At 43.0% G+C, this 26,737-nt stretch overlaps 1 protein-coding gene across 1 annotated transcript; it reads left to right on the top strand.

Moving 5' to 3' along the window:
* Positions 1-8,067: 8,067 nt before the first annotated feature.
* On the top strand, positions 8,068-17,434 carry BMP10 (bone morphogenetic protein 10). The gene is made up of 2 exons (XM_074939948.1): positions 8,068-8,432; positions 12,348-17,434. Exons 1-2 carry the CDS (start codon positions 8,099-8,101, stop codon positions 13,292-13,294), a joined length of 1,281 nt encoding a protein of 426 aa, XP_074796049.1. The 5' UTR covers positions 8,068-8,098; the 3' UTR covers positions 13,295-17,434.
* Positions 17,435-26,737: the final 9,303 nt, after the last annotated feature.

Here is a 26,737-nt window from a genome sequence, read left to right as displayed (position 1 = left end):
TTTAAATTTATTAATAACTGCATGGCACTTTAAAACTTCAGCATGATCAGCGGTGCGGGACAACTTCTACCTCCCACTCTCTGCAGCCACCAAACACCATGAATTTGATGCAGCCAGTGTGCTTCCAGGAACCTACACAACGGATCTATATCCCACAAGTGCCTACAATCTATTATGGACATAGCAATCAGGGGACCTATGGGATCACAGAAGGAATGGAGTCTCCATTGGTGCCCTGTCATCGAGGCATAATCCCCCAGCCCCATCTCCATGGAACAACCCAGTTAATGTAACTATCTCCCTTAGAATTTCCTTTCATGCCCATGGGTATAACCCATTTGCTCAGAGACTATGCTAGGGTGAGGATTTGTTATTATTGTTTATTTGTACTGCAGTAGCAACTAGTGTCCCATGCTAAGGTCAGGACTCCGTTGCGCTGGGTGCTGCATAAACACATAGTGAGAGACATTCCCTACTTGAAGAGTTCAGTCTAAACAGAGACGTGAAATGAGTTGGCCAAGGTCACGCAGTTAAGTGGTAGAGGGAGGCATAGAACCCAGCTGAAAATGAAGGTGTGCCACAGGCATCCCACGCAGAGCTAGTGATGGATGTTTCCATGTTCTCTTCTAAGGGACACCGCAAGATCATGTTATATAGCATGCTGCACAAATCCCTCCCTGCCAACATGGCCCCACAACAACTTCCCTGCTTCTCCCTGGGTTGGAGGGTTCATGATATCTTGTGGTCCTGTTTCATAGAGTCACAGAGTTTAAGGCCAGACGGGATCATCAGATCATCTAGTCTGACTTGCTGTATAACACAGACCATAGAATTTCGCCCAGTCACCCCCGCACTGAGCCCAATGACTTGCATGTGGCTAAAGCATATCCTTAATATCTAGGCATTGTCACATTCTCTCCCTCTGGACTTCTTTTTTTTAACACCATCTTATGCATTTCCAGTGACATCAGAAACCAGCTGGGAACGGTCCATTTATGGAAAGGAACCCAAGAGCAGCCATGAACCGAGACGGGAATAAGGATTTAGCGAGATGTGGGATTGGAAACTAATTTTAGTTATTCCACTGCAAGCTCATCACACTGTCAGTGTCACACGCTTTTTATCTCCCATATCACATCCAACAGTTACCTCATGCCGCAGCCATCTTCTGATGGAGACCATTGTAGGGAATTTTCCTAATAATTTCCTACCCATATTTTGGAAAACGTCCTACCACGTGTCACGGCAGTCACTAGACCAGCATGGGTCGCATTGCTCCATCACTTCCCCGAATGGCACATGCACAGATGTTGTCATTCCGATTAGAGAGGGACCTTGAACCAGAATCCTTGCATTTGAGCACCCTCAGATTTAAGGAAATGTGCAAAATCTGCCAGATCTGAACTTTTTAATTGGCCCTTATCTTTATATTGGCTGGGCTAAGGAATTGAATGTGGATTTTGAGATCTGACCCAAACACTGTTATAGAATGCTATTGTAGCATCCTCTGTCTGCCTTTGTCCTGCAGTGGATAAAATGTGTGTATTTTTCAGAAGGAGATTTATTAGTGGATTTATAAGGACAAGCAGTATTTGGCATCATGGGCCTTGAAATATTGCACATGCTGACTCAGAAAGTAAGAGGCATGCACATTGTCCCATGAAAATACACACTTTCACCTTCATTAATCGTACATTGCTTGAGTGGAAAAGGCCCAACATGACTGGGAGCTAGAGCACTCTGTTATTCATTGAAAAGGCACTCGTTCTTGAAAGTGAGAGGTTTTTAAATGGCTGCTACATCCTAATGCACAAACAAAACGTGCTTTGTATTGAAAGGCAAATAACTTGCAGAACTGGGAACAGAGAGCATATCTGCTAGTGATTAAAGCAGGGCACTAGAGCTGGACCCCAGAGAGCTGGGTTCAAGTCTTGGTTCTGCCACAGATACCCTGTGTGACCTTGGGCAAGTCATTTAATCTCTCAGTGCCACACTTCCCCATCTGTTCAATGGGGATACTAATATTTCCTTTCTCTAACTCTTTGTCTATCATGCTTATTTAGATTGTAACCTCGTCAGGGAAAGGATTGCCTCTCACTATGTGTACAGCGCCTAGCACAATGTGGTGCTGGTCTCAACTGGGGACCTTAGGCATTATTATCACATAAATACTAATATAAAATATTTGTTCACATGGTGAATACTTACAAATAATAGACACACCAATAGAAACATGGGTCAGTTCATGAGCAATTTGTAAGCAGAACAGAAGGCGGACCTTTAAAATGAATTCCATGCACAATGAATATTATTTGTAATGAAAAGTGCGAGCAGCTGTAACAATAACACAGAAATGTATGAGGATTAATTAAATGATATTGTGACAGTTCTTTGAGATCTTTAGATGGGAGCTAGGTATGCACCAGATACTGATTCTGAACCTCCTTGGATTTGGAGGATGTTTGGGATTTGGATCTGGAATTTGCATCTTGACCTCAGCTCTGCAAGAAAGGTTCCAATGAGAACACACTGGATCCAATCCCTGTCATACTCTGGGAAAGTTTAGAGCCGGATTGGGCCTGAACACATCCCATCCTTAGCTGGGATGAAAGGTGCTGTGGTACATACTAGAGGTGATCAAAAATTTTTCATTGAAATGTTGTTTTGATTTGGGTTGTTTGGTGGGGGGGGGGGTGGTTCTGGAAAATACCTTTTAGATTAAAAAGAAATTTTTGCATCATTTTTTTAAATATTTCAGATTTTTGTCAGAAAACTGAAAGAAATTGCTTTACAGTTGCTGAAAACAGAATAACTTTTGGTTTTCAGGTTTTCAGTGTTTGATGACAACCAAAAAAGAAAGATTTCAACAAAAATGAACAAAATCTTGTAAAGAAAAAAAGTAATGTCCTGACCAGTTCTGTATATAGATGCAAAAAGTTATTAGAATTCTCTAAAGGAACTAGTTATTGCATATCTAAAATCTACCTTACTGGATTCATATGGTGAGAAAGATACAAGACCTTATTATACCTACTACCAGACTTGAAAAAGAACTACCCACAAGTTCAAATCCAAAACTCGATAGCACACATACAATATCACACTTTTTCTCCAGGGGAGCCTCCGTTCTAGGCAGGGTAATGAGAACAGGTGACCATCACTTAAAAAATAATTATACTAAAGAAAGGTAGGACCCCATTAAAAATCACTTCACATTCTTCTTCCCCACTTCCTCTTGCACAAATAAGGATCACACCCTTTCAATCATAGCGTATCGTCGACCTTGACACTTCTTAAAAGCCCTGCTTCTTTTTCTAGCCTTTCAGCACCAAGCATGCTTCACACATTCCTTCAGAGACTCCTGCAATTCCACTGCCTCTTGAGAGAAGAAACCCATAGAGGCTGCTGCTAGGCAGAAGGTGTGGGGCGACCCGAGATCAGATTCCATTTTGGAGCCCCTTCCATTAGGGAATGACCCTCTGAAAAACAGAGCTGCTCCCGGAAGCTGGGCACCTTCAATTCGCACCGATGTCAACTGGAGTTAAGGGTGCACAGTAACACTCTGACATGCTCGGCACGTAAAGGGGGGGAAATCCTTTCTGTGGTCTATGGATTGTTTCAGGTTCCCAGATTTTCATGGCAATATAAGAACTGTGATATCAGATTGGACCAGGGGCCCATCCCATCTCTGGCAAAGGTCAATATCTTCAAGGGAAGGTCAAAATATTATTTAAATAATGTCAAATGAGCCACGCTACAAGTGCTGAGGAGACATTGTTCCCTGACCCTGTTGTGATCAGCTTAAGCCCAGAAAGAAGCTTGAGATTTCATTTGCTATACCGTACCATACACAACTACGAATTATCCCATCCTTCTTTGGATTGTCAGTCACATCACATAACACAGCTCTGGAAAGCGTTCTGACACCAGTGTAAAAGAGAAGTTACAGTATCATTAATAATAAAAATACAATGTAGCTAGCTCTATACATTTACATGGCACTAATCAGCCACCCCATGACTCTGATCCAACTCCCTTTGACGTCAATGGGTATCTTTCTATTGATTTCAGTGGGAGTGGGATCAGGCCCCATGTTTGCAGAGATGCCACTGGCTTGCTTTAATTCCAAAATAACAACCTGTTAATTAAACACAGCAAAAGAGCAGAGCTCTATCTACCACTTGAGTGCTAATAATCTTTCTGTTTTTACTATTCCTGACGGTGCCTCAGAGTGTTTGTCCAGGTTAGCTACCACTAACAAAAGAGGCAAATTAAATGTGATTTTAGATGAAGGAGACTCAGGTTGCAGGAGAAGCCTAGTTTGTATGTAACACTGGCCTCCATGCATGCTCTGTTTCCTACAATGCTGCCTACCTGTCACGTCATTTATTGCTCATAAACAGGCACACTGTTAATGCCATAAAGTTAATAGTAGCAAGGATCAGTAATATTCCCTCTCCAGCTAGCCTTCTTAATCTGTTTAGCATGGGTTTCTGCATTTAGCTCAAAGGAAGTTTCCTTTTCTGCTCACCTCTATCACACATATGGTGTGAATATATATGAGAAAAAAACTGTAATTCTTTTAAGTGAAAAAATGAAATAAAACAGCCTTATTTCTAGGCTGTGCAATCCAGCCTTTTAATTCAGCAAGAGAGCTGCATGGTTTAAATTCTTCATCCTGCAAAGCAAAGGAAACAGGAAGCTGTTTTTATACCAGATGTCATGTAGTTGTACTGTACATCTGTCAACCCCCCAACAGCTGTACAGGGGCTAAGCCACGTGAGCTAAGATATTAAGCAGTGGCTTGTTTGTGTAAGACGGTAGGCTGTGTTGCCCTCAGGAGAGTTGTTCAAAGAGTTCTCAGACAAGAGGGGAAATGCAAAGAGATTTAGAATGTTTGAGCTGTAATTCTGCTTGTAACAAGGTATTGATGAGAGATGGCACATTTATAGGTTTCAGAGATATATGTCAGATTACCTTGTGTACTCCAGTCTTTACTTATGTCTGTGGTGTCTGCTGGCTGCGAAATGTGACGGTCACTGTCATGCTTTGTGATTTTATAGCCAAATAAACCAAACTTGCACTGTAGGCTAGAGATTCTAATCTACAGTGGCGTGACTCTGGAGTGACTCCACTAGAGCGACTCTGGATTAGCATGGGTTTAACTGAGAGAAGAATTTGTTCCAATATGTGGCCAAAGACCAAAGATAGTCCCTGGAGTCATAAAACACAACTCACAGCCATGGAGTGAGAACTAAACCAAAACCTTGGTTCCTAACAAACACACACACACACAAACCCCCCTTCTTGCTCTGAATCTCATGGCAAAGTCCTGCCTTTGTAATGGGTCAGAGCAAAACCGTAGATTCAAACACTTCCCAGCACTGAAATGCAGATTTGCATTTTGCTGCTGGTGAACTCTAGGAGCAATTTCTCTCCATCTGTCAAGAAAGAGCCAGATATGACCATGTACTGATGAGAAGGGCAGATAGGGCCCAATCCTGTGAGGTGCTGAGCGATTTCAACACCCCTTGACTTCAATGGAAGCTGAGAGCATGCACTACCTCTCAGTAGATGCTCATCTCCTTGCAAAATGTATGCACATTTATATGCAAAATCAGTGCAGCCTTCAAGCATTTGACAAATTCTATGCATGGCCCCTGGTGTTGACCACATCTGGTATATCTGAAATAAATCCTGATACAAAAAGCAGGGCATGGCAAGAAGCTAAGACTGCAGCAAGAGACTGCCAAAGATGGAGGGCAGAGGTGAGGGCCCAGTGTTCTGCATAGGACAAGTCAGTCAAAACACGGGACCTTTTGAAACCACCTCTGTCTGCAGCTCAGCACAGCCCTTGCGGTAAATCTACAGCCCCTATCCAGGCTCTGTCAGAACATATTTTTCCAAAACAATCTAAATGCCTACAGTTCCCGCTTGGAATGGTCAGACACAGACACTCTGAGATGGAAAACCATGAAGAACTTGTAGGCAGTAACTTGTGATTTCCTTAATCTTGATTTCATTATGGACGTAAGGTCACCCTCCCTCCCGCCCCGCCCATGCAGCATAGCCAAGAGATGAATCACTCAAGAAAGGAGCATTGCGCTTTCACTTTTTAATTAATAAATAATGAAGATCTGGGTTCAGATCCAAAACCCTCACAAAGTTTTGGGCTGCTCAGATCCACAAAAGCATAAAATACAGATACAGATTAAGTTTGGGGGTTCAGGTTCAGACTCAAAGATAGCCATGGAATTCAGATCCCACTCTAAATGTTCTCCAAGGAGTGTCTGGTTCCAGCTGGGCCTCTCTGTAACAATCAAAATAAGCTTGGTCATTTATTTTGTTAAACTTTCATAGTAAAATGGCAAGCTGTTTGAGAGGAGAGTATTTGGAATGAAGCAAAAGAACAAAGGGCCACATAAATGTATGGCTCGATGCTCTTAATTAATGAACATTCCTCTTTGTGAAAATAATCTTAATAAATACGGTTGTCCTTATTCAAAACTGCATAAGTGAGTGCAACATTAGTGAAGTTAGCTAGAGTTGTGCCCCTTAGTTTTGTTTGCCTGCAGTACTCAAACTTTTTTGGAAAATTCAAAATTCTGAACATCCCCATTCCCCCGCTCAAATTTTTTTTTCTGAAAACATGAACCTTTTCCATGAACATCTTTCTGTGGTTTTCAACCCGTTCCGCCCCTGTACTGTGTACTGCCCCTGTGCCACCATATGTTGATCTACCGCAGTCTATGGGCCTTAATGTTTAGTTTCATGCCAGTTACCACAAAGCTCCCTGGTGGGAGATGAGATGAGGACACTCGATGTAACAGAGCTCATCAGTGAATGTAACTTGCCAAACCAGACACATGAGCAGCAGTAGGGGCATAAACCTTTTACGAGCCATTTGCAATTGTTTCAGTGCTCCCGGCTGATTTTGTTTCTAAACATTTCTGTGGAGGTCATCGGACCAGAACTCCTCCCCAGTCAGCTGGTGTCACTGTTTTGGGTTTAACGGGAAACACTGGTTTATAAAGAGCATAACTAGCTAAAACAAACTCTGCTATAAAGAGAATAACTAACAAAAACATTTGCTAATTGCTTTTTATCCATACAGGGCCAAAGATGGTGGTGCCAGCACAGGTACAACAGTGTCAGTGTGTAAGAGAGGAGAACCAGGCACAGATCTGCTGGCCATGCCAGAGGCTGTCCCCTGCCTGCCTTTCTCCTGTCCCCAAAACCCTTTTCCACAATGCAGCCCCTGCATAAACACAAGCCCACAGCTGCAGTGAGTGCAAAATCTCTGCATTCTATTGCTTAATATAATCACACCAGTTCCATTGTCTTCAGGGCCTCCTGTGGTCTTGTTATTGTTGTTGTTATTATTTATTGTTTGTATGACCATGGTGCCTAGGAGCCCAAGGCATGGACCAGAACCCCATTGTGCTAGGTGCTGTACAAACAGAACAAAAAGATGGTCCCTGCCTCAAAGCGCTTTTCATCTAAGTAAAGCCTTTACTTGGGCTGGACAATTTTGATCTGGAATAGGGGATAAAGGACACAGGTGTAACTCTGTTAATATTTAAGTGGGCTTTTATTTACTGTTGGTATACAAAATCCTAGACCTAAGCTCTGTGTCATTTGCATGTTCGACTGAAATCATAACAAAGCTGCATGGATAAAAGTTGGCCACGCATGCCAAAGAAAGTCAGCTACAAGGGGGAAAAGGAAGGGCAGATCCAGTCCAAGGAGAAAATTGTCCTATCTCAGAGGGTCCAAGTGCAGAATGTTTACAAAATGCTCATTAAGGGAGAGGGGGTTTGTGAGATAGCAACAGAAAATCTGGTGGACAGCTTACACTACAAGAGATAAGAGAGACAAGGCTACCATAGGAGAGAGTGTGTTATATCCAATTACTGAGACCTGGTTTTGGAGGGGGGGGGGAGACAGCGAGCGAGGACTGATCACAAGCTTCAGGCGAGGGCTTCCAAACTTGTCAACTCTGTGACACAAGCTGCACACAACCCAGAGGATAAAATAGCCACTTAGCCCACACGAGAGCTAAATCTTGTTGAGTGCGGTTGGAGGCTAGAGCGAAGGAATGGATACTGTCGCCATTCAGCTGTGGGCAACCCTCTCTCTGTTGGTGCACCTTGCAGCTTGCAGTCCCATCATGAGCCTGGAGCAGACTTCCCTGGAGGAAGATGTGCCCCTCTTTGACGAGCTCCTTTCGGAGCAGGACGGAGTTGATTTCAGCACGCTGCTTCAGAACATGAAAAATGAGTTCTTGAAGACGTTGAACCTCTCTGATATTCCCCTGCATGAAACGGCTAAGGTGGAGCCCCCAGAATACATGTTAGAGCTGTACAACAGGTTTGCCACCGATAGGACCTCAATGCCATCCGCAAATATTGTTAGAAGCTTCAAAAATGAAGGTAAGATCCATACTCCTTGGAGTGAACTAAGAATGAGTGGGCATTGCTTATAACCAACAAGACACCTGTTTACAATGCATGGAGCATGAAGACTGAATTGGGGGGCAGGGGAAGGAGTTTACAGTGATTAGATAGAGATGCAACTGGAGTTAACAAACTAACATGGCATGTGCCTGTAATCAACCAGCTCACATTGCTTTTCTGAGGTAACCTTTCCCCCCATCCTTTATCTATTATATCTTTGAGACAGTAAGCACTTTGGGGTAGGGGCAATGTCTTCTTTTATGTTTGCATATTGCGGGTATGTAATACAAACAAATTGTCATCATCCCAGGAAGCATATGAATCATTTATATGTTACCTTCATAGGCATCAGATTTTCAAAGAGAGACGGTAACCGAATTAATGGAAAAAACCGTCTTTCACAACCCATGCAATGGTACAAATTCTCATTTGGGAAGCCCAATCTCTTCATGGATTCCTAACCAAACAGTGAATGACACTCTCGTAATATTTTCCCAATTTAGTCTTTAATGGGTCCCAAGGGTTGGTGTGTGAAGTAAAGACAATAGAATATATAGAAAAATATGCGACTAGCACCTCTCTAGGATGACTTTTGCTAACCCTCGGTGTTCATTTTTGAGGAAATAAAGTAATTTCTATTTTTCAAAAAATTTTAACTAAAAGATACATAAAATCATGAGTTTAGAGAGTTACAAATATCATGCAATTGAACATTTTCCTGCAATGGCTACATAATGAGAGGAATGTAAGGCTCTCATATGAGCTGCTGATGATTTCTTCATGTTTCATGCATGAGAAACAATGTGGGTGATATATTAAAAAGGCTTTTCAACAAATCATTTATGCTCCGCGAAACGTTCTGTTTGCAAATAGGATTGAGTTGATTTTTTTTAACAACTCAGCTTGACGTGTGATAATTCAAATAAAAATGGCTCTTCTATTATGCCAGTCTCAGTTTTACTGATGAAGTCCAAAACTACAAGATAACAGAGCAATCACTGAGTATATGTGACCTAAATTTGACAATTCAGCTTGATGCTATGACTAGCTATGGGCTCATCTATACCTCATTCAGATGTGTGCATTCTTATCCAGCTACATGTTTCTGGTTTTCAAAGGCTCTGCCTTAAAGTTCAAATCCACTTTAACTGTGTATTTCTTCAACATATAGATAACATTTAATTCACTGAGGGCTGGATTGCGAACCACTTATGCATGCTGAAGACCATGGGATGAGTGACTGCTCATGAGCGTAGAGAAGGCATTCACAATCTGGCCCTGAAGGAATATGGAGTAATGAGTATTGTCCTTTTCTGACACTTGCAATTTTAAGATGAAAAAGTATCAGGAATATAAATGGACTATAATTGGGCAAGTACAGTATACTAAGGGGGAAATCCTATGTGTTTTACTAGTGTAAATCCGCAGTCGTCCTTTATTTTTAGTAAATGTAACAATGCACAGTTCCATTCATTTTCTTAAATACAACAGAGAGGCCAAGCATCATTTTCATCATTATATGAAGTCTGCAATGGCTGTGTCAAACTGTGTCAAGTTACTGTGAGTAACTTCCTACCTTTTCGGCAGGTTCCTCTCCTTTCTTCTAGTCCAGAAGCATAGATTCAGATACTCATATGCTAACACAAATGCTCTCCATATGCACATGTATAGTACAGAGGGTTTATTTTAATTGCCTCTCCTTTGTATGTCTAGAAAGTCAGTAACAACTAGGGGACCTGGATTTTATGTCTTATGGGCCTTTTGTATGGTTAAAAATAAAGTGCTTGTAATTATATTGATAAAAGAGATGGAACAGATGACACAATGCAATCTTTATACTTATCTGCTTGTGTTAGCAGAAGATGATAATGGAAATTGAATGGGTGGAAGCAGGAGAACTTATGACGATTGTTCATTCGCAGTTTTAGCTCATGGAGCCGCCTGGCTCAATTGCAGGTATGATTCTAATGTGGTCGTGACTTGAAAAGTTAAATAAACTTTTCCGGGCTAAATCCTCCTCCTTTGGACAGCAGTGCATCCTCATTGACACCAGTGAGGATGTACAGGTAATCATGAGAGGGGAATTTGATCCTTTGAGTTTTCCTGCTTAGCCAGTCTTGTGGCCGGACACCCATCCTGCCTTATGTTTCTCTCTAACCAGGAAGCGACACGCCCAGTTTCCCACAAGAGCGTGTCCCTACCCCCTTCCAATGAATTATTCATGTCCATCTTCTATGCAGTCAGCTGACTTTTCCCCACCCCATATATGTCACCATGACAGTGGACTTGTTCTCCAGCATCCTGCGGGCTGGGAAGCCCTCAAGGTCGCACTAAGTTCTGATGCCACTTCCAGTTTTGAAGTGAGTCACGCTCACTAGACATGGAGACAAATTCTGAGTGCTTTCAAACTCCCAACTAAAGTCAATGGGAAGAGAGGGCACACAGGACCTCTCTTGTTTGGCCTCTTTGATATTTTTTTCTTTTTAAACAACAGATGGGTTTGCAAACATCAGAAAACACTGAAGTCCCATTAAAGTCAATGGGACTGTTCATTTGCTGATATGCTTTGGTAGCTCAGGGCCAATATTTGTAGCTTTGTCAACCAAATGTTTCCGTAAATATATCAATCCCAGAGTCACAGAAATCAGAGATGCGAAAATGTACCGGTTCCATGCAGTCCATCCCCTCTGCCCTTGTCGGCATGTTTGCTAAATCTGTATTTCCTAATCTGGTTTCAGAGTTGTTATTGATATTAGGGAAATGCAGCAATAAATACAAACATTTTTCTAAATGTCCTATATGTATGAAGAAATGCAGATGGTGAATGTATAAACAGAGGTAGATAGATTAGATTAGATTATTTGCTTGTTATACATTTGATTAATTAATACTCTCAAAAGCTCCTAAGTAAGTACAACAGTTTTCTTTTGCTCCTTTCAAGACAGATCCAAAACCTATTGACGTCAAAATGGGAATATTTCCATGGCTTCGGTGGGCTTTGGATCAAGACCTAACTTCCCATTCCTTCTAGTTATAAGCCTTTGCATCACCCTAAACAACTTGTCTCTTTCCTTGGTGGCTGCAGTCTTCAGACACTGGTGGAAGCTTATGGTATCATTTGTTTCTGCTGGGCGATCTATGCAACACTTCATCAGAGAGAGCAGTAGGGATTTTAATGTGTTGTACCAGATCACCAGTGAAGATACAAATTCACCATGTATACCTGAGGAGTGTGGCACTGTAAAGAGGATCAACTGAAGGTAAAGGAGATCACACTACTTATGAGGGAATCTAGTAGATATTCCATAGAAAGATAGATCCCCTCTTAATAGACAGAAAGATAAACAGATACAAATGCAGCCTACTTTTGCTGCAGAAACAGTGTATGTGTCATTCTGCCCATCTCCAATCCCCCATGTCCCTTCAGTTGGATATAGTATTCTTCTTCATTTCCTGTCCTAAGATTTTGTGTAATGGTGATATTCACATGTTAAACAGCTGGTCTATTTGTGCTCCAGAGGTGACTTCATCTCAGTGGTGGGCAAAGCGATTCCTATATACAATAATTTGTACAATCAGGAAGGACCTTTTATAAAGCACTGGGTAGCCACGTTGGAAGAAAGAGAACTGTGAATCCAAGTTCATTGCCACTATCATGATCTGACCTTGTTTTCCTTGAAGACCCAATACAAACCATCCACCTCACTGATGACATGAATAAAATGTTGTGTGACAATCCATCATTCCTATTTATTATCATTTTCCTGTAACTGTTCACACTGAAACCAAGGAATACAAGGCATGCAAGGCTGAGTTCCATGCATGAATATTTCTGCTGGAAATATTTTCAGTTCCAAAGTGTTTATTTATGTTGATCTTTGTCATTTCCAGATCTGACTTCCCACCCTATTGGTATCACAGGAATCCGGAAATACCCTCTTCTCTTCAATGTTTCCATCCCTCACCATGAAGAGATCACCATGGCAGAGCTGAGACTCTACACACTGGTGGAGCGGGACAGAATACTCTATGATGGGCTGGATAGGAAAGTCACCATTTTTGAAGTACTGGAGAACAACCATGCGGGGAGAGAAGGAGAGGAGAGAAAAATGGTGGCACTTGCATCCAGGCAGATCTACGGCACCAACAGCGAGTGGGAGACCTTTGATATCACAGATGCCATGAGGCGCTGGCGTAGGTTAGAGCTGACCACTCACAGGCTAGAGGTGCAGATAGAGAGCGGAGAAGGGGAGGAGCCAAACGGAGAGGGGAAACTCGATATTGACATCAATTCCGAGGCCAAGCACGTGCCTCTGTTGATTGTGTTCTCAGACGACCTAAGCAATGACAAAAAAGAGGAGAAGCAGGAACTGGACGAAATGATAGACCATGAGCAGCTGCTGGATTTGGAGAAGCTGGGCATGGGCAACTTCCACAACGGGCCCGGTGAAGAGGCGCTGCTCCAGATGCGCTCCAACATCATTTATGACTCTACAGCCCGTATCCGGAGGAATGCCAAGGGCAACTACTGCAAAAGGACTCCGCTCTATATCGACTTCAAGGAGATTGGCTGGGATTCCTGGATCATCGCCCCGACGGGATACGAAGCCTACGAGTGCCGCGGAGTGTGCTCCTACCCTTTAACTGAACACGTCACGCCAACTAAACACGCCATTGTCCAGACTTTGGTTCACCTGAAGAATCCTCAGAAAGCTTCCAAAGCCTGCTGTGTACCTACCAAGCTTGATCCCATCTCCATCCTCTACTTAGACGCAGGGGTGGTTACTTACAAGTTCAAATATGAGGGGATGGCAGTTGCAGAGTGTGGCTGCCGATAGTAGAAAGGAATGCATGCCCCGTGCGTGCACCAGGGGAGTATTTAATAATTCAGTCTGTAAATTTGTACATTTTGCATTTCCTATTTAATAAGGTTATTTAATGAGGCGTGTACAGATAATTGTATGTTTCATGTCATAGGGAACAGGCAGGTCATATGATTGTACGGAATGTATATTTTGTTCCAGCGCTTGCTTCTTCTTGCTGTTTCGCTTCTTGTGAGAGAGGCTTCCTTCAGAAACAAAACGAAAAAGGAAAACCAGATCACTGGGTTGTTGGGGTTTTTTGCCCCAGAATAGACAGCCTTAATGCCATGGAGTAACATTCATGGATTTTATTTCTTTAAAAAAATATGTGTTGTGGTCACAAGGACATTGTTTGAAATGCATCCCCACTGCAGGGATTAAAACATGAGCGGAATGAACATAATAAAGTGATATGCTACATGCTTTATATTATGGCATATTCTGATAGGTGCATTCCCATCCCTCCCTTCCCCCCACAAGCCCAAGTTAGCATTTGATTCTCAGGGATGTTCCTGAGTATTTATGCTCTAACTTCTCATTGCATTTCAGTAGAAAATAATTCCTTGCTGATGTGTTTGAAGTCAGTGAAACCAGTTTTTGCAGTGACTGTGTTCACATTAAAATTTGCAGTCAGAGAAACTGTGAACCTGATGTAACACCCACTTGAGTGTTTGGACTGAATAATTGGCTAAGATCGAGAGATAAAGTCTTTGTCAAATAACCAAGTAAAACATTTGGCAAAATCAGCTCCCATTAAGAGTCATAGAATCTCAGGGTTGGAAGGGACCTCAGGAGGTCATCTAGTCCAACCCCCTGCTCAAAGCAGGGCCAATCTCTAGTTTTTGCCCCAGATCCCTGAACGGCCCCCTCAAGAATTGAACTCACAAGCCTGGGTTTAGTAGGCTAGAGCTCAAATCACTGAGCTATCCCTCCCCTCAGTGGGACTTAGGCTTCTAAGTAATTTAGTTGCTTTTGAAAAATTTACCGTGGCTCTTTAAGAAATATCTTTACCAACCTGGGATTAAAATAAAAGTCATTTTAGCAGGGATGGTTTAGCAGTATCCAAAGAGAGGGATGGAAGCCATGAAAAGAAAGGAAATTTTCCCTCTTCTAACCCCCCTCAACCAAATACTGCCTATCTGCAATGTCAGGCGGGGGCAATGCTCTGGCAGACTGCCCCTTTGCTGTTACACAAAGCAAGAAATGCTTCTACCATTTGTTTATTATCGAATCCCTTGTATATAGCAGTGCTGCTGACTTTGGATGTAAAATTCCACATTTGATGCATGTTGCATATCAAGGGCTAGGACTTTAGCTGGGTGAAATCTGCATAGTAGCTCTATTGAACTCCTCAAAGATACACTGATTTACACCAGCTGGGAGCCTGCCCCCTAGGTGGCTAATAGGTTATGTATAACTAAATCTATATAATCCAACTCAAATGGCAAGTAACACTGTGCTTAGTCCATTTAAACCTAGGCAGAAAAGGAAATCCCTCCACCCCAACTACACAAAGAGGATCTTTCCTTTCTGTACGTGTTGAAGTTGTCAATTCATAAAGACATTGCTCCCGCACACACACACACTTAAACTATATATGATGGAGTCACATGCCATGTTTCCGCCACTCTTCTGCAACAAATCATGGTGATAAGAAGGTGTCGGAGCTGAGAAACAATAGGCCCGTCACTTTATTTATATTAAGCTGCAAATTTGTCAGATTCTTGGGGAAGTGTAAGTGACGTTGACTCCCCCAGCCTCCACCAGAGCCTACTGTACTGTCCTGCATCTGTTCTACACTTTTAAGGCAAAGTTATCTTCACTGGAAGTGATAAGAGACTTGTCTTTGAAAGAACTGACTCTGACACTTCATGGGAATGAACACAAAAGACTTTATTGAGCACCAACTGAAACCAGTTTCACCTCCATCCACACAAACCCTTCTGTGCTTCCCATTATTTATTGATCTATTTATTGACTGTCCGCCTTTGTAATATAATGTAGAATACAAAATGTTTTATTTTTGTGCTCATATGTATTCCCACTCCGATAAAACCTTGTACTGAACAACTTATATTTTGAGGCCTTCTGTTCAGCATTACTCCAAAGTGGGTTGTTTTTGTTTGTTTGTTTTTTATAGATCTTTGTAAATATAGCACATTATTATAATCTTTCCTGCCTTCAGACAATCCACCACAGTGATTTAAGAAAGCATCTTGGAGAATGCATAGTCTTGTCTGATAGATACAAACTCTATCAAGGATATAATTGCTTTAAGTGCTCTAGCTATGTAGTCTATTGTAAAGTTGTGCAGAGTAGGTGGTGCATTTCCAACTAGCAGGCTCGATCAATGGAGCTACACTGATTTAGACCAGCTGGGAAAAAGACTGTCATTGCCTTGTTTCAGAGTAGCAGCCATGTTAGTCTGTATTCGCAAAAAGAAAAGGAGTACTTGTGGCACCTTAGAGACTAACAAATTTATTTGAGCATAAGCTTTCGTGAGCTACAGCTCACTTATGCTCAAATAAATTTGTTAGTCTCTAAGGTGCCACAAGTACTCCTTGTCATTGCCTTATGGACCATTCCACTTTGCAACTTCATAATCTTAACCTTGGATAAATGGCAGGTTAAAAACATGTAATAGATGTGAAATCTTCTTAATCCACTAGCATGAATCACTTTAAGTGAGACCCCCACAAATTTCTTTTAATATGGCATGCCCAAACTATCTGCTGTTCATACGAAGCTAGTACAAACCGTTCACCATGTCACTGGTATAACAATTATCCTTTGCAATAATCCATCATGTATTTTATCATCTCTTTTCTGCAACAGGCTTGTGTATATTTGTACCCCTTTCCTCTACTGAATAGAATCGGAAAGGCTCAACCGCATATCATACGACCTATACTGTTAACAGCCAGTGAAGAATCTCCTTTAGCTTGAGCTCAGGTAGTTGGAGACTACAAAAGGACGTGTTCTGTTCCCACACTGTCACCAATAGGGGGCCATGTGGTAAAATAATGAATTGTCATAGATCTGTTACATTATTATAAAAAGGTTAAGAAAAGTAGGGTTCAATTCTGCAAACATTTATGCACAGGAGTAATTTTACCTATGACCGAAGTTACATGTATAAGCATTTAGAGGATCAGTACCTAGGAAGATAGGAACCAAGCCAAAATAGCACAATGGTTCATCCAGTCTATTATTAATTAACCTTTTTTCTGCAGTACAACAAAAGACTAGGGAACTAGTGGAGTGCCAGGTTTGCCACAACTCCGAGGCAAATGCTGAAGGCACTTCAGCTACTAGGCTTTGTAGGCACTAACCCTGGCTAGTAGTGGCTGCATCTTGTCTCTGACTGAGGCCAGTCAGGGGAACCAAGGTATCAGAGGAATGTGCAAGAAACCCCCTAATGGCAATTAGTAAGAAAATAAGAAACACCTTATTATGATGTTCTTTGGGAAAACATTGGTAAACCACAATTTTAATATATCATGAACCATGCATTTGTGTATGCTCTATATTGTTCATAACATGAGATTTTAACTAATCGGAATATTTCATCTCTTTGTAAGGTTTCCCTTTTAAAAAAGGGCATTTGCTTTAATAGAATGACTTCAACCCAGTGCCAAAGATGACTGGGTAACTGCAATTTGCTGGCTCTCTGTGCATTCTGACTACAATATAAATATAGTTTATATTATGACCATGCATAATGCAGTGGGAGCATGTGGTCTATTTTTTTTAAAAAAGAGGTTTTTTGCGTGTGCCATTTTTAAATTAATAAATTAAGCCCGATCCTGCAAACACAAACATGCTTAACTTAAATATGTTTGGAGGTTCAGGGCCTTGGTTGCTAAAAACGATACAATATAAAACATCATGTTTCACATTCTGTTAACAATAAATCAAATATGAATCTCTTGAAACATTTTCTAGGGCTGGGAAGAGATTAATTATATTAATGAAAAAAATATAATTTATGATTTCTGCTTCTTACATTTTTTACACATTTATTTTTCACTTTAATTAATAGCCTAAATTGATTTTCTTTTCTTTCCTGACCTGCTTGATGTCAATGTTAATGGACTTTTGTCTCTTATTTTTTAAAGCCAAATAAAAAAGAAAACGAAAAGGTATTCCTAAGAAAATAGCTTCAATTTTGGAGTGTTCTTTTTTAATAAATTTTGCAAAATATCCCTAAAATGTTGCATATTACCAAAAGATATATTCTTTGCAAACTACCTACCTCAGCAACCTTTGATCACATAAACTACCAACTTCAATGGGATTCCTACTTCTGACTGTTTATTATTTATATTAGAGTAGCACGTACGACCTGGTCGACACTTAAAATTTAAGTCGACATAGCTGCAACTCTTGGGGGTGGGAATAATCCACACAGCGGAGTGCCATAGCGATGTCAAGCTAATCCCCGGTGTAGATGCAGCTAGGTCAACAGCAGAATGCTTTTGTCGACGTAGCTACCATCACTCTGGGAAGCAGTGTTCCTACAGCAACAGAAAAACCCCTTCCGTCGCTATATGATGCATCTACACTACAGGCTTATGCTGGAGTAGCTACAGCACTATAGCTATGCCTCTATAGTCCCCGTGGTGTAGACACAGCTTTGGTGTCCCAAGCAATTTTAGGTCCCCTTTGGGCTAGGTACTGTACAAACACATAGTAGCAGACAATCCTGGCCCTAAAGATCTTACAACCTATGTAGACAAGACAGATGAAGGATGGGAGGGGAAACAGAGGCCCTGAGAAGGGAAGTGATTTGGGTTAGTAAGGCTTGCTGATGCGAGCGAGGATTGCAGAGTTCTGCTCTCAGATCAACAGACGTGGTTCTGGGTGAATTTGAACCTCTGAGAGTTTTATTCTCCCCTGGGGGAAAGGTTCAGCATTCGTGACCAGCTCAGATATCCACCTGAAAGTTTTGATGTTTCTCCAAACTATCTACATCTCTTGGGTCTGCAAAACTGGACTAGAAATTCCCCCCAAAACAAACTTTCCCAAGCGGTTTTCTTGCACTACCCCTTCTAGGCCTGGCTGAAGATAACAGAACCCAGGAGTCCTGACTCATGGTCCCATGCCCTTTCCACTAGATCACAGCCCATCTCATGGTTTCTTGGCACTTTGCGGATCCAGTCATCCCCACGCTCTGGAACTGTAGCCTAACTTGGTAGCTCAGAATCTCCTTCCCCGACACCACGGCCCCCAGCTCTGTCTGATCCTAGCCCCTGAGATTGTGAGCAGTCTGAAGTGGTTTACTGAGCTAGTAGGCTGCATGAGAGAACCACATGATGAACTGGAAGCAGATCAGAGCATTCTCTCTCCCTAGCTGTGGCTGGTTGGGGTGTGAGGGGAACCTGGCCATAGGCACCGACTCCATGGGTGCTCCAGGGCTGGAGCACCCAGGGGGAAAAATAGTGGGTGCTCAGCACCCACCAGCGGCCCCGCCGATCAGCTTCTTCCCCCCCCCCCCGCCTCAGTGCCTCCTGCCTGCTGCGATCAGCTGTTCAGCAGCGTGCAGGAGGCGCTGCGGGGGAGGGGGTGGAGCCAGGGCAGGGCGCACTCAGGGGAGGGGCGGAATGGGGTGGGAAGAGGTGGGGCGGGGGCAGGGGGGATGGGAAGAGACGGGTGGGGTGGGGCCTTGGGGGAAAGGGGTGAAGGGGGGCGGGGCCTGGGGCGAAGCAAGGGTCAAGCACCCCCACGGAAATTAGAAAGTCAGAGCCTATGAACCTGGCCATGGTTCCCAGCAAATCACACCCCCTTATTCCTGGTCATCACCCTCCCCCACTGCCAGGGCTGGCCCTAGACGAAATGGCGCAGCAGGCGAGGAGTGTCTTCAGCGCCCCTCTCCCTCCATTTGTTAAACGTCTGAATACCTTATTTTTTATTTCATGCACAATTTGCATGCATGATTTATCCCTGTCATATAAGACAATGAATTTGCACGCTAGGATCTGTCAATCTGTACTTCTACCTCACTGACTGACTGGCGACGCCTCACCCCTCATATGCCCGCGAGGGCCTGGCTGACAACTTTCTAGGAGGTTTGAGGAAAACGTCGTTCTCAGAAAGTCTGGAAGGTTCCACAAGATTCTACAAAGGCCCAGAACATTCTAGGAGGACAGTAAAAAATGAGTCCACACATGGAATACCTGAAACATGTGCCTTCAAACGTTCTATTTTCCCGAGTCCAGCGCCCTCAAGCCTCACACCCCAGGCAGTGACCTGGGTTGCCTGCCCCTAAATCCAGTCTCTGTGGTGCCCTGGTTCATCTTTGAAACCCCTCGTGGCTCTTTTTAAGTCCGAGGCAGAGGGAGAGACAGTTGCTCCAGGTTTAGGTCCTTGATGTGGGGGGAAGTGGGGATGCACCTGGGAAGGGTGGAATTAAGGAATCTGGCCTGCAGCAGCCATCTGTGAAGCAAGAGGTGGCCGTGAGGTAACTGCACCTAGATTTGGGATGAGCCATTGGTTGGAGGTGTGAGCCCGGGCAAAGGGAGTTTGTCTCTGAAAACCTCTCACACAACAGCTCTGACACTCAGAGCTGAGGGAAAAGCAGAAGATGACTTCAGGTAAGGACACATTGCACTTTTATAGCGCCCTCAATAGCACTTCACAAACAGGGACTCACTGGCCCTCACCACACTCTGGGCTGATAACTAATATTATTGTGTCTGTTTTGCAGACAGGCAAAATGAGGCATAGGGAACCTAAGGCCCAAACATTTCAAACCTGGCAACTTCTAATTCTAGGTGCCCAAACTGAGATCCACTGATGCCAGTGGGAAGCCGGGGTGTTCAGAACCTCTGCTGACCAACCCTTATATTTCTTCAGCGGGTCACCCAAAAACTGAGGCCGTTTCAAAAATGTTGTTCGAAGGGATTTGCCCAAAGTCATGCACTCAGAAGGCAGAGACAGGAGCAGAACCCCGGAGTCCTAACCCCTACTCCCACCATTAAACAGGATCCACAGAGATCCACCTGAGAGCGCTGCCTAGCTGAAAGAGGGGATTTAGGCTGGAATTTTCAAAGAAGCCATAAAAATCAGTGGGGGTTGGGTGCTAATTTCCCCCTGCCCCTTTGAAAAATCCAGCCTCAGTCACCAATAAAAGGAAAGATACAATAAGCATATTCTGTACACAACACTAAGTCAACTCCTCACTACGCCCTTCATAAAAAACAATTTTCTGGCACTTATAACATCTGCTCCAAGTGTTTGAAAAACTGCAGCCCAAGGTTAATTTAAACTTCCTTAGGACCCAGTTCAGCGTTTGGCACGGTTAATAGGATGGGAACTGTGTTGATGCTGGGTTGCTTACTATGTTGGGAAACAAAGCCAGAACAAAAACCAGCCTGAGATAGAGGTTTTGTTTATTCTGCTGACCCATCTGTCTTCATTAACGCGCGATTTACAGGAAAAGTTAAAAAATCGGCTTCTGCTCCTTCTTTAGCTGCAACAGCAACAAAAAGAGGCAAAAGGGTTTGTTTGCCCCCAAACTAAAAATGGAAATGCTTATCAGAAACCACCAGGAAGGAGATGTTTATTTTAGGAATTTTATTATTGTTCGTTACTAGAGTTGGGCTCAGCCATTTCAATCAGGACTTGTTCGTTTCTAGGCGCAGAAGCCCAGATCCTCAAAGGTATTTAGGTGCCTAGTTCCTATTGAAATTAATGGGAGTTAAGCACCTTAATACTTTTGAGGGGCAGTGCTTAACTTGTGCCAGGACTTGCCAGGGCAGGGAGTTCATCGTCCCGGCACCTCTGGGCTTGCTGCGTCAGTTATGAAAGTAAAAAATAATTCTTGAGCCCTGGCACCTCTTTCATGACAAATTAAGCCCTGCAGAGGGGTTTAGGAAGGGTGAGTGTCCCCGTGAATATTTTGCTCTCCTCACTCTGAAACAGGAGGCACTTCCAGCATTCTTACAAAGAGCAGATCTCTGGCAGTGAAATGGAAGCACTGATGAGCCCTGAATGCAGACTCTGAGCTTGGCCTTGCTTCATGAAGCAAAATGTGTGCTCATACCTCACATCCGTTTACGGGATTATACGACAGGGTTGCCTGCCGCTGCTGGGGACTGGACTTGATGACCCAAGAGGTCCCATCCAGTCCTATGTAACTAGGGTGACCAGATGTCCCAATTTTATAGGGACAGTCCCGATTTTTGGGTCTTTTTCTTATATAGGCTCCTATTACCCCGCACCCCATCCTGATTTTTCACATTTGGTGTCTGGTCACCCTATATGTAACTAACACAAGGTAAAACCCTAATGTACTTTTCGCATGAGTTAACAGGTTGAGGTAAACCCTAAGCTCTCCCATAGTCTTTACCATTGACCTACTAATTGGTGTTAGAACTACAAATTGCCTTGTCTTCACTAGGATTTTCCTCATGTTAGTTACCATGTGTTAGCGAATGCCAGGTAAGACCACACCTTCACACATCACCATGTGAGATATTTCACCTGTTTTCATCCCTTCCTTAATATTTACTTAACGGAAGAGTTAGGGGCACAGCCAGAATTTTGCTAAAGAGGCGGCAGAGGTTATCTGTTTGGCTGCTCCAGCTTTGAGTAACATGACAAATCCATGCACCAGGTCGCAAAGCCACTCACTGAAGCTTGGCCCACCTGCCCCTCTGTCATGACACAGGGAGGGGTGCACCCGCCAAATTTGAGTGAGTGGTGTTGTGACTTGGCTCACAGGGTCACATCCATCATTTATGTAAATTTGGCTTAGCCACGCCTCCGTCATCTAGTCAGGAGCTTCCCCCACTGCGCCCCTGACAATGGGGAAAGGAGGGAAGGATGGTTTAGTGATTAGGGTACTAGGCTAGGAATTTCACCATAAGCTAGAAAGTGCCTTAGTGTCTGATTTCTGCAAAGGTCTAGCATACATCCCTATTCATACTTCATTCATGAGACATATTGATCATCCTCCTTTTCAATGTTTTAGAGGCTTTGCAGCTCCTTTGATTGCCTTTTCTTTCTAGTAAACAAAGGAACTGTGAAGGTTAACACAGTAATTAATGCAGCCGCAATAAAGGAAATGATAGGAAAGGCATGGGTTTCCTTGACACAAAACAATGCTTCCTGAAAAGAATGGCTATTTTTCTCTCGCTCCCAGAAGAATTGTGGTTTCTCAGCACTGGGATCTAAGATGAGGCAAAGCCTGACATGCAGCCAGTGGGAAGATTTCCCCTTGACTTCCGTGAGTTTTAGATCAGGCTGAGATCCCTTCAGACTAAAATCATTTTGTTCAGTTTTTAGGAAGCAAAAGGATGTGGATAATTGTAGAATCCTAAAAATATGGGGCTGGAAGGCACCGCAGGAGGTCAACTAGTCCATCACCCTTCTGCAGGACCAAGGAAACCTAGAAAATAAAAATCTACTGCAGATGCGATGTTCATAATAATGTTATGCTGTGCCCTTGGGCGCATCATCGGCAACAGAGATCAAATCCGGGACTCTTAAACATCAGCCTCTCTTGCCGAAGCCAGAAGACCCAGCTCTAATGAGTTCTAAAGGAGTATTAAGCCTGACATTTTTCCATCACATACTCCCATTGTTTAGTGGTCATGACTCCTCTGAATTCAACTGAGTTACTTCAGTCTCAGCCAGAGGAGAATTGGGGCCTCGGTCTCTTCTTTAGACAGAGAAAGGACCTTCGTTACCTCATTAACTGTTGCTGCAATTCATGCTGCTTTGGATGCAAATGATCTCATGTAGATTTTTCTACTTAGTGAAATCAGTTTCTCAAACTTCTGCCTTGCTCGTCCATTAGTAGAGATGAACGGACATATCAGCAGACAAACCCATCCTTTCATCACTCTGTACAACCTTGTTGAAAATGCAAAGGTACAAATTCGACCCTGGAATAAGCAGGTCTATTGACGTCCACAGAGGTGCACCCACTCACACCAAGGCAATCGGATCTCGTGAGTACAGAGAAGTTTATGATCCATTGTAAACAAAAAAAAAAATCCTTTTTTTAAAGAAGTTCTCCTTTAAAAAGTGGGCAGTGTGGCCAGTTTTGATGTCTTTCTCCAGTGTAGCAGCTGGACGTTCTGTGTTTTGAATCAAACCTTAGCTTACCCTGATCATGCCTGAATGGGACTTCAGCACATCCTTAAAGCTAAGCAAGTGTTTTGCTGAATCAGGGCTCACATAAGTGAGAGAAGAATCAGACACATGGTTTCTCCTTGCTGTCGATCACTCTGAGCTACCATATTATCTTGAAGATTACTTAACACTGGATCGAGTTGAATTCGTTGAGTAGGTAGCAAATACTGCTTGAACCAAATGTGACCTGCAAATATCTTAAGATGGCTGTGCTACCAGCAGGTTTTCTCTCTCTAAGTTCTTTGAATACATTACAAACAAACAGAACATACCAGGAGTCAGTTAGATATTTGAGTGCCAGGCCTGGAAAGTCCACATCAGATAAAAGAGGTATTGTTGAGATCTTAGATGATTTCTTTGCTTTAGAATTTTGCTTTATAAAAGAAGTGGAAGGCAACATCCAGGGAACGTGGGTAACATTTCCTTAATGAAAATGAAAAAAGGAGCTCTGGTTTTTGAGGAAGTTCTGTAGCCTGAGTCATGCAGGAAGTCAGCCTAGATGATCACAGTGGTCCCTTCTGGCCTTGAAATCCATTAATTTATGAAAGCCTCCAAACCTTTCTATGGTCTTACAAACTATACTCGCCAAGTGCTGCAAATGTTGGACTTAGATTCTAAGGTTAACTAAGGGCTTACTTTTAAGATAAGTTAACTATCCATAAGAATGCCAGCTATGTTCTGTGATATTGACATTTATATAGCGTGGACCAGATAAATGTCAAAACCAATCCTCTTTCTTAATCATTATTATTTCTTCATGTCTTGGGTCAGCATGCTCAGCGTTGAACAGACAGAGGCAGAAGTTTGACAAAAATAAACCGTCAAATCAGTTGATTGAATGCCTCCGAGGACTTGACAGAATGTAGAAGGTTACTGGCTTGAATCCCGCTCAGGCTGATGGTGCCTCGAAATTATTTCCATCTAATGGCTGACTGGTCAGTAGTTTGGGAGCTGATAATCTCAGTCCAGTTCCTAATGGACAGGTGCCCCCCTTCACAAGTGGAACTATCTCAGTCGAGAAGTCCAGGAGTGCCTGGGCATAGAAACTGAATTAACTCCTTGCTCTTTGGAGTTTGTCCCTCCAGTGCACAGCTGCTTGAACTATATTAATGAAAGGCTACCCTTTGCGTTGCTCTGGTATCTGTTCTGTGGAGAGCTCGGAGGAGGAATCTCAGTCTCCAGGGGCAGTCAGAATGAGAATCTTTCACAAGCAATGCATTCATTTTTAAAATCCTGCAGCTTAACTAGCTCACTCCTTTAGCCAGCACTGCTGCAGCAGAAAGGATTTACAAACACACACGCCATGGATCTATTCCTGCTGTCCAGATGCAGACAAACTCCTACTTGCGTCGAGGGAGTTCCTGGTCTGCAACAGGATTTCAGGATCAAGTGATATATAGACCTGGTCCATTGCATGCACTCACGCACGCACACACACACACACACACATTATTTTATTGATACTTATTATTATCAATTAGCACTTCAAAAATCATTGATACATAAAGTGTAAGTTCTTTAGGGCAAGGACTGTCTTTTTATTCTGTGCTTGTACAGCCCCTAGCACAATGGGGTCCATGATGGGGGCTGCTAGATGCTACTGAAATACAAATCAGAATCATAATAACTCCTTTCAAGGGAGTTCCTGGCACTTGTGTCTGCAAAAGGAATTCAAGATCAGGCGATGTATGGATCCAGCGCATTATATGAGTGGCCATAGACACAGAGACCTATGCTGCTTGGCTTCGTTCTTTGGAACTCCCAAACAATGTCGTTTAGCTGTCTGCTGATGAGGCTAACCAGGATGCAAGCTTAAGCTGGTGTTGAAAAGATATGCGTTGAGTTAAGTGAGAAGGTTTAAACGCAGGGTGGTCTTTGAAAGCAAGTATGGTAGTTCACTAGCAACCACAGCTAAACAACAATCCCATCGTCCGTAGCTCTCAGGTTTATGTTGGCTTTGCTGTAGCAACTCCTTATCTTTTTGGAGATTAGAATAGTTTAGATCAGGAGTTGCGAGATTTGGTGGGATCCATTTTCTGAGCTGCCGCTGCAGGCTCATCAGGCAAAGTTGAAATACGAAGCTTCAGGAGACAGCGGTAATGCTCAAATAATGAGGATATTCAACTAGCTGCTATGGTGAATGCCATTTACTGAACATCAGACAGAATACTCAGCCAAGGGCAGTTCTGCTGTCTAAAGTTGAAGCCAACTATGCTGAAAACAGAGTGAACATCATATTCCATCAATAAATGGGACCGTTTATCATTTTTGCAATCAATGGCTCACAGAAGGCCACCGTGCCAGTGTCATTGCCAGAGACTATCCATTCCCAGGGTTTATCACCTTAGCGGTGTGCCCACCTCTTTCCGTTCAAGTCTCCCTGGCTTCACCACCACTGGACACTGAAGTGCCCTAGTCTTCAGCCTCGTGAAATCCAAATTGCACTGCAGGGGAGTGTGAAAGCGGGGAGCAGGGAGTGACCCCAGACTCCAGCAGAAAATTGGAACAAAATCAGGCCTATATGGGAAATAAACAAAATGCATGACATGACAGCATAGAGCAAAGTTATTATGGGTATGTTTCTGGGGATGACCTACATCACTAGCTCAGCAACTGCCTCAGATGAAGCCAAAGATGGACTCTCCTTTATGCCTTCCTACAACATGCTCTGAGGGCTTCTCTCCACATAGAAGTTGCAGCAGTTTAACTTAAATTGGTTTAAAAGCCGATTTAGCTAAACAGATGCAAAGCCCGGTGTGGATACATTTGTATCAGTTTTAATCTGGTTTACATCGATTTAATTATGGCTGTTATAGGTACAAGCTAGACCGATCAAATCCACCTTTAAAGCAATTTAAGTGTGTCCACACATAAAGTTGCTTTGGTTCCATTACATAGTTTTAAAGTAACATCTTCAGTTAAACCAATGAAAGCGTATGTGTCTACCCAGCATTTCTTTTCCTTCTTCCCTCCAGGTTACACCAGTTTACACCATGTCTCACTGCCTTGTCACTCACCAAGCTATAGCTTCCACCAGCTCTGGATTTTCCCCAATAGTATTGATTGCATGTGTATTTCCTGGGCTTCAGAACTCTTCTGGTTTCCTCTTTCATCCCTAATTAGGATGTCAAAGATAAACAGTGCCCTCTGAGCAAGGACCTCGCCCCCTGTTAATGGCAGGACTGGGAAGGCACAGGGGATGAGCCGTGCTTTGTGAAATGTAACCCATGGAAGCCCCTTCTCTACATGGGCTGCAGCACGCATTCCTCTGTGACATTG

Source organism: Natator depressus, chromosome 26 (assembly GCF_965152275.1).
Source record: "Natator depressus isolate rNatDep1 chromosome 26, rNatDep2.hap1, whole genome shotgun sequence".
NCBI lineage: Eukaryota > Metazoa > Chordata > Testudines > Cheloniidae > Natator > Natator depressus.
Note: the sequence above shows the minus strand (reverse complement) of the source record. Positions and strands in the feature narration are given on the sequence as shown.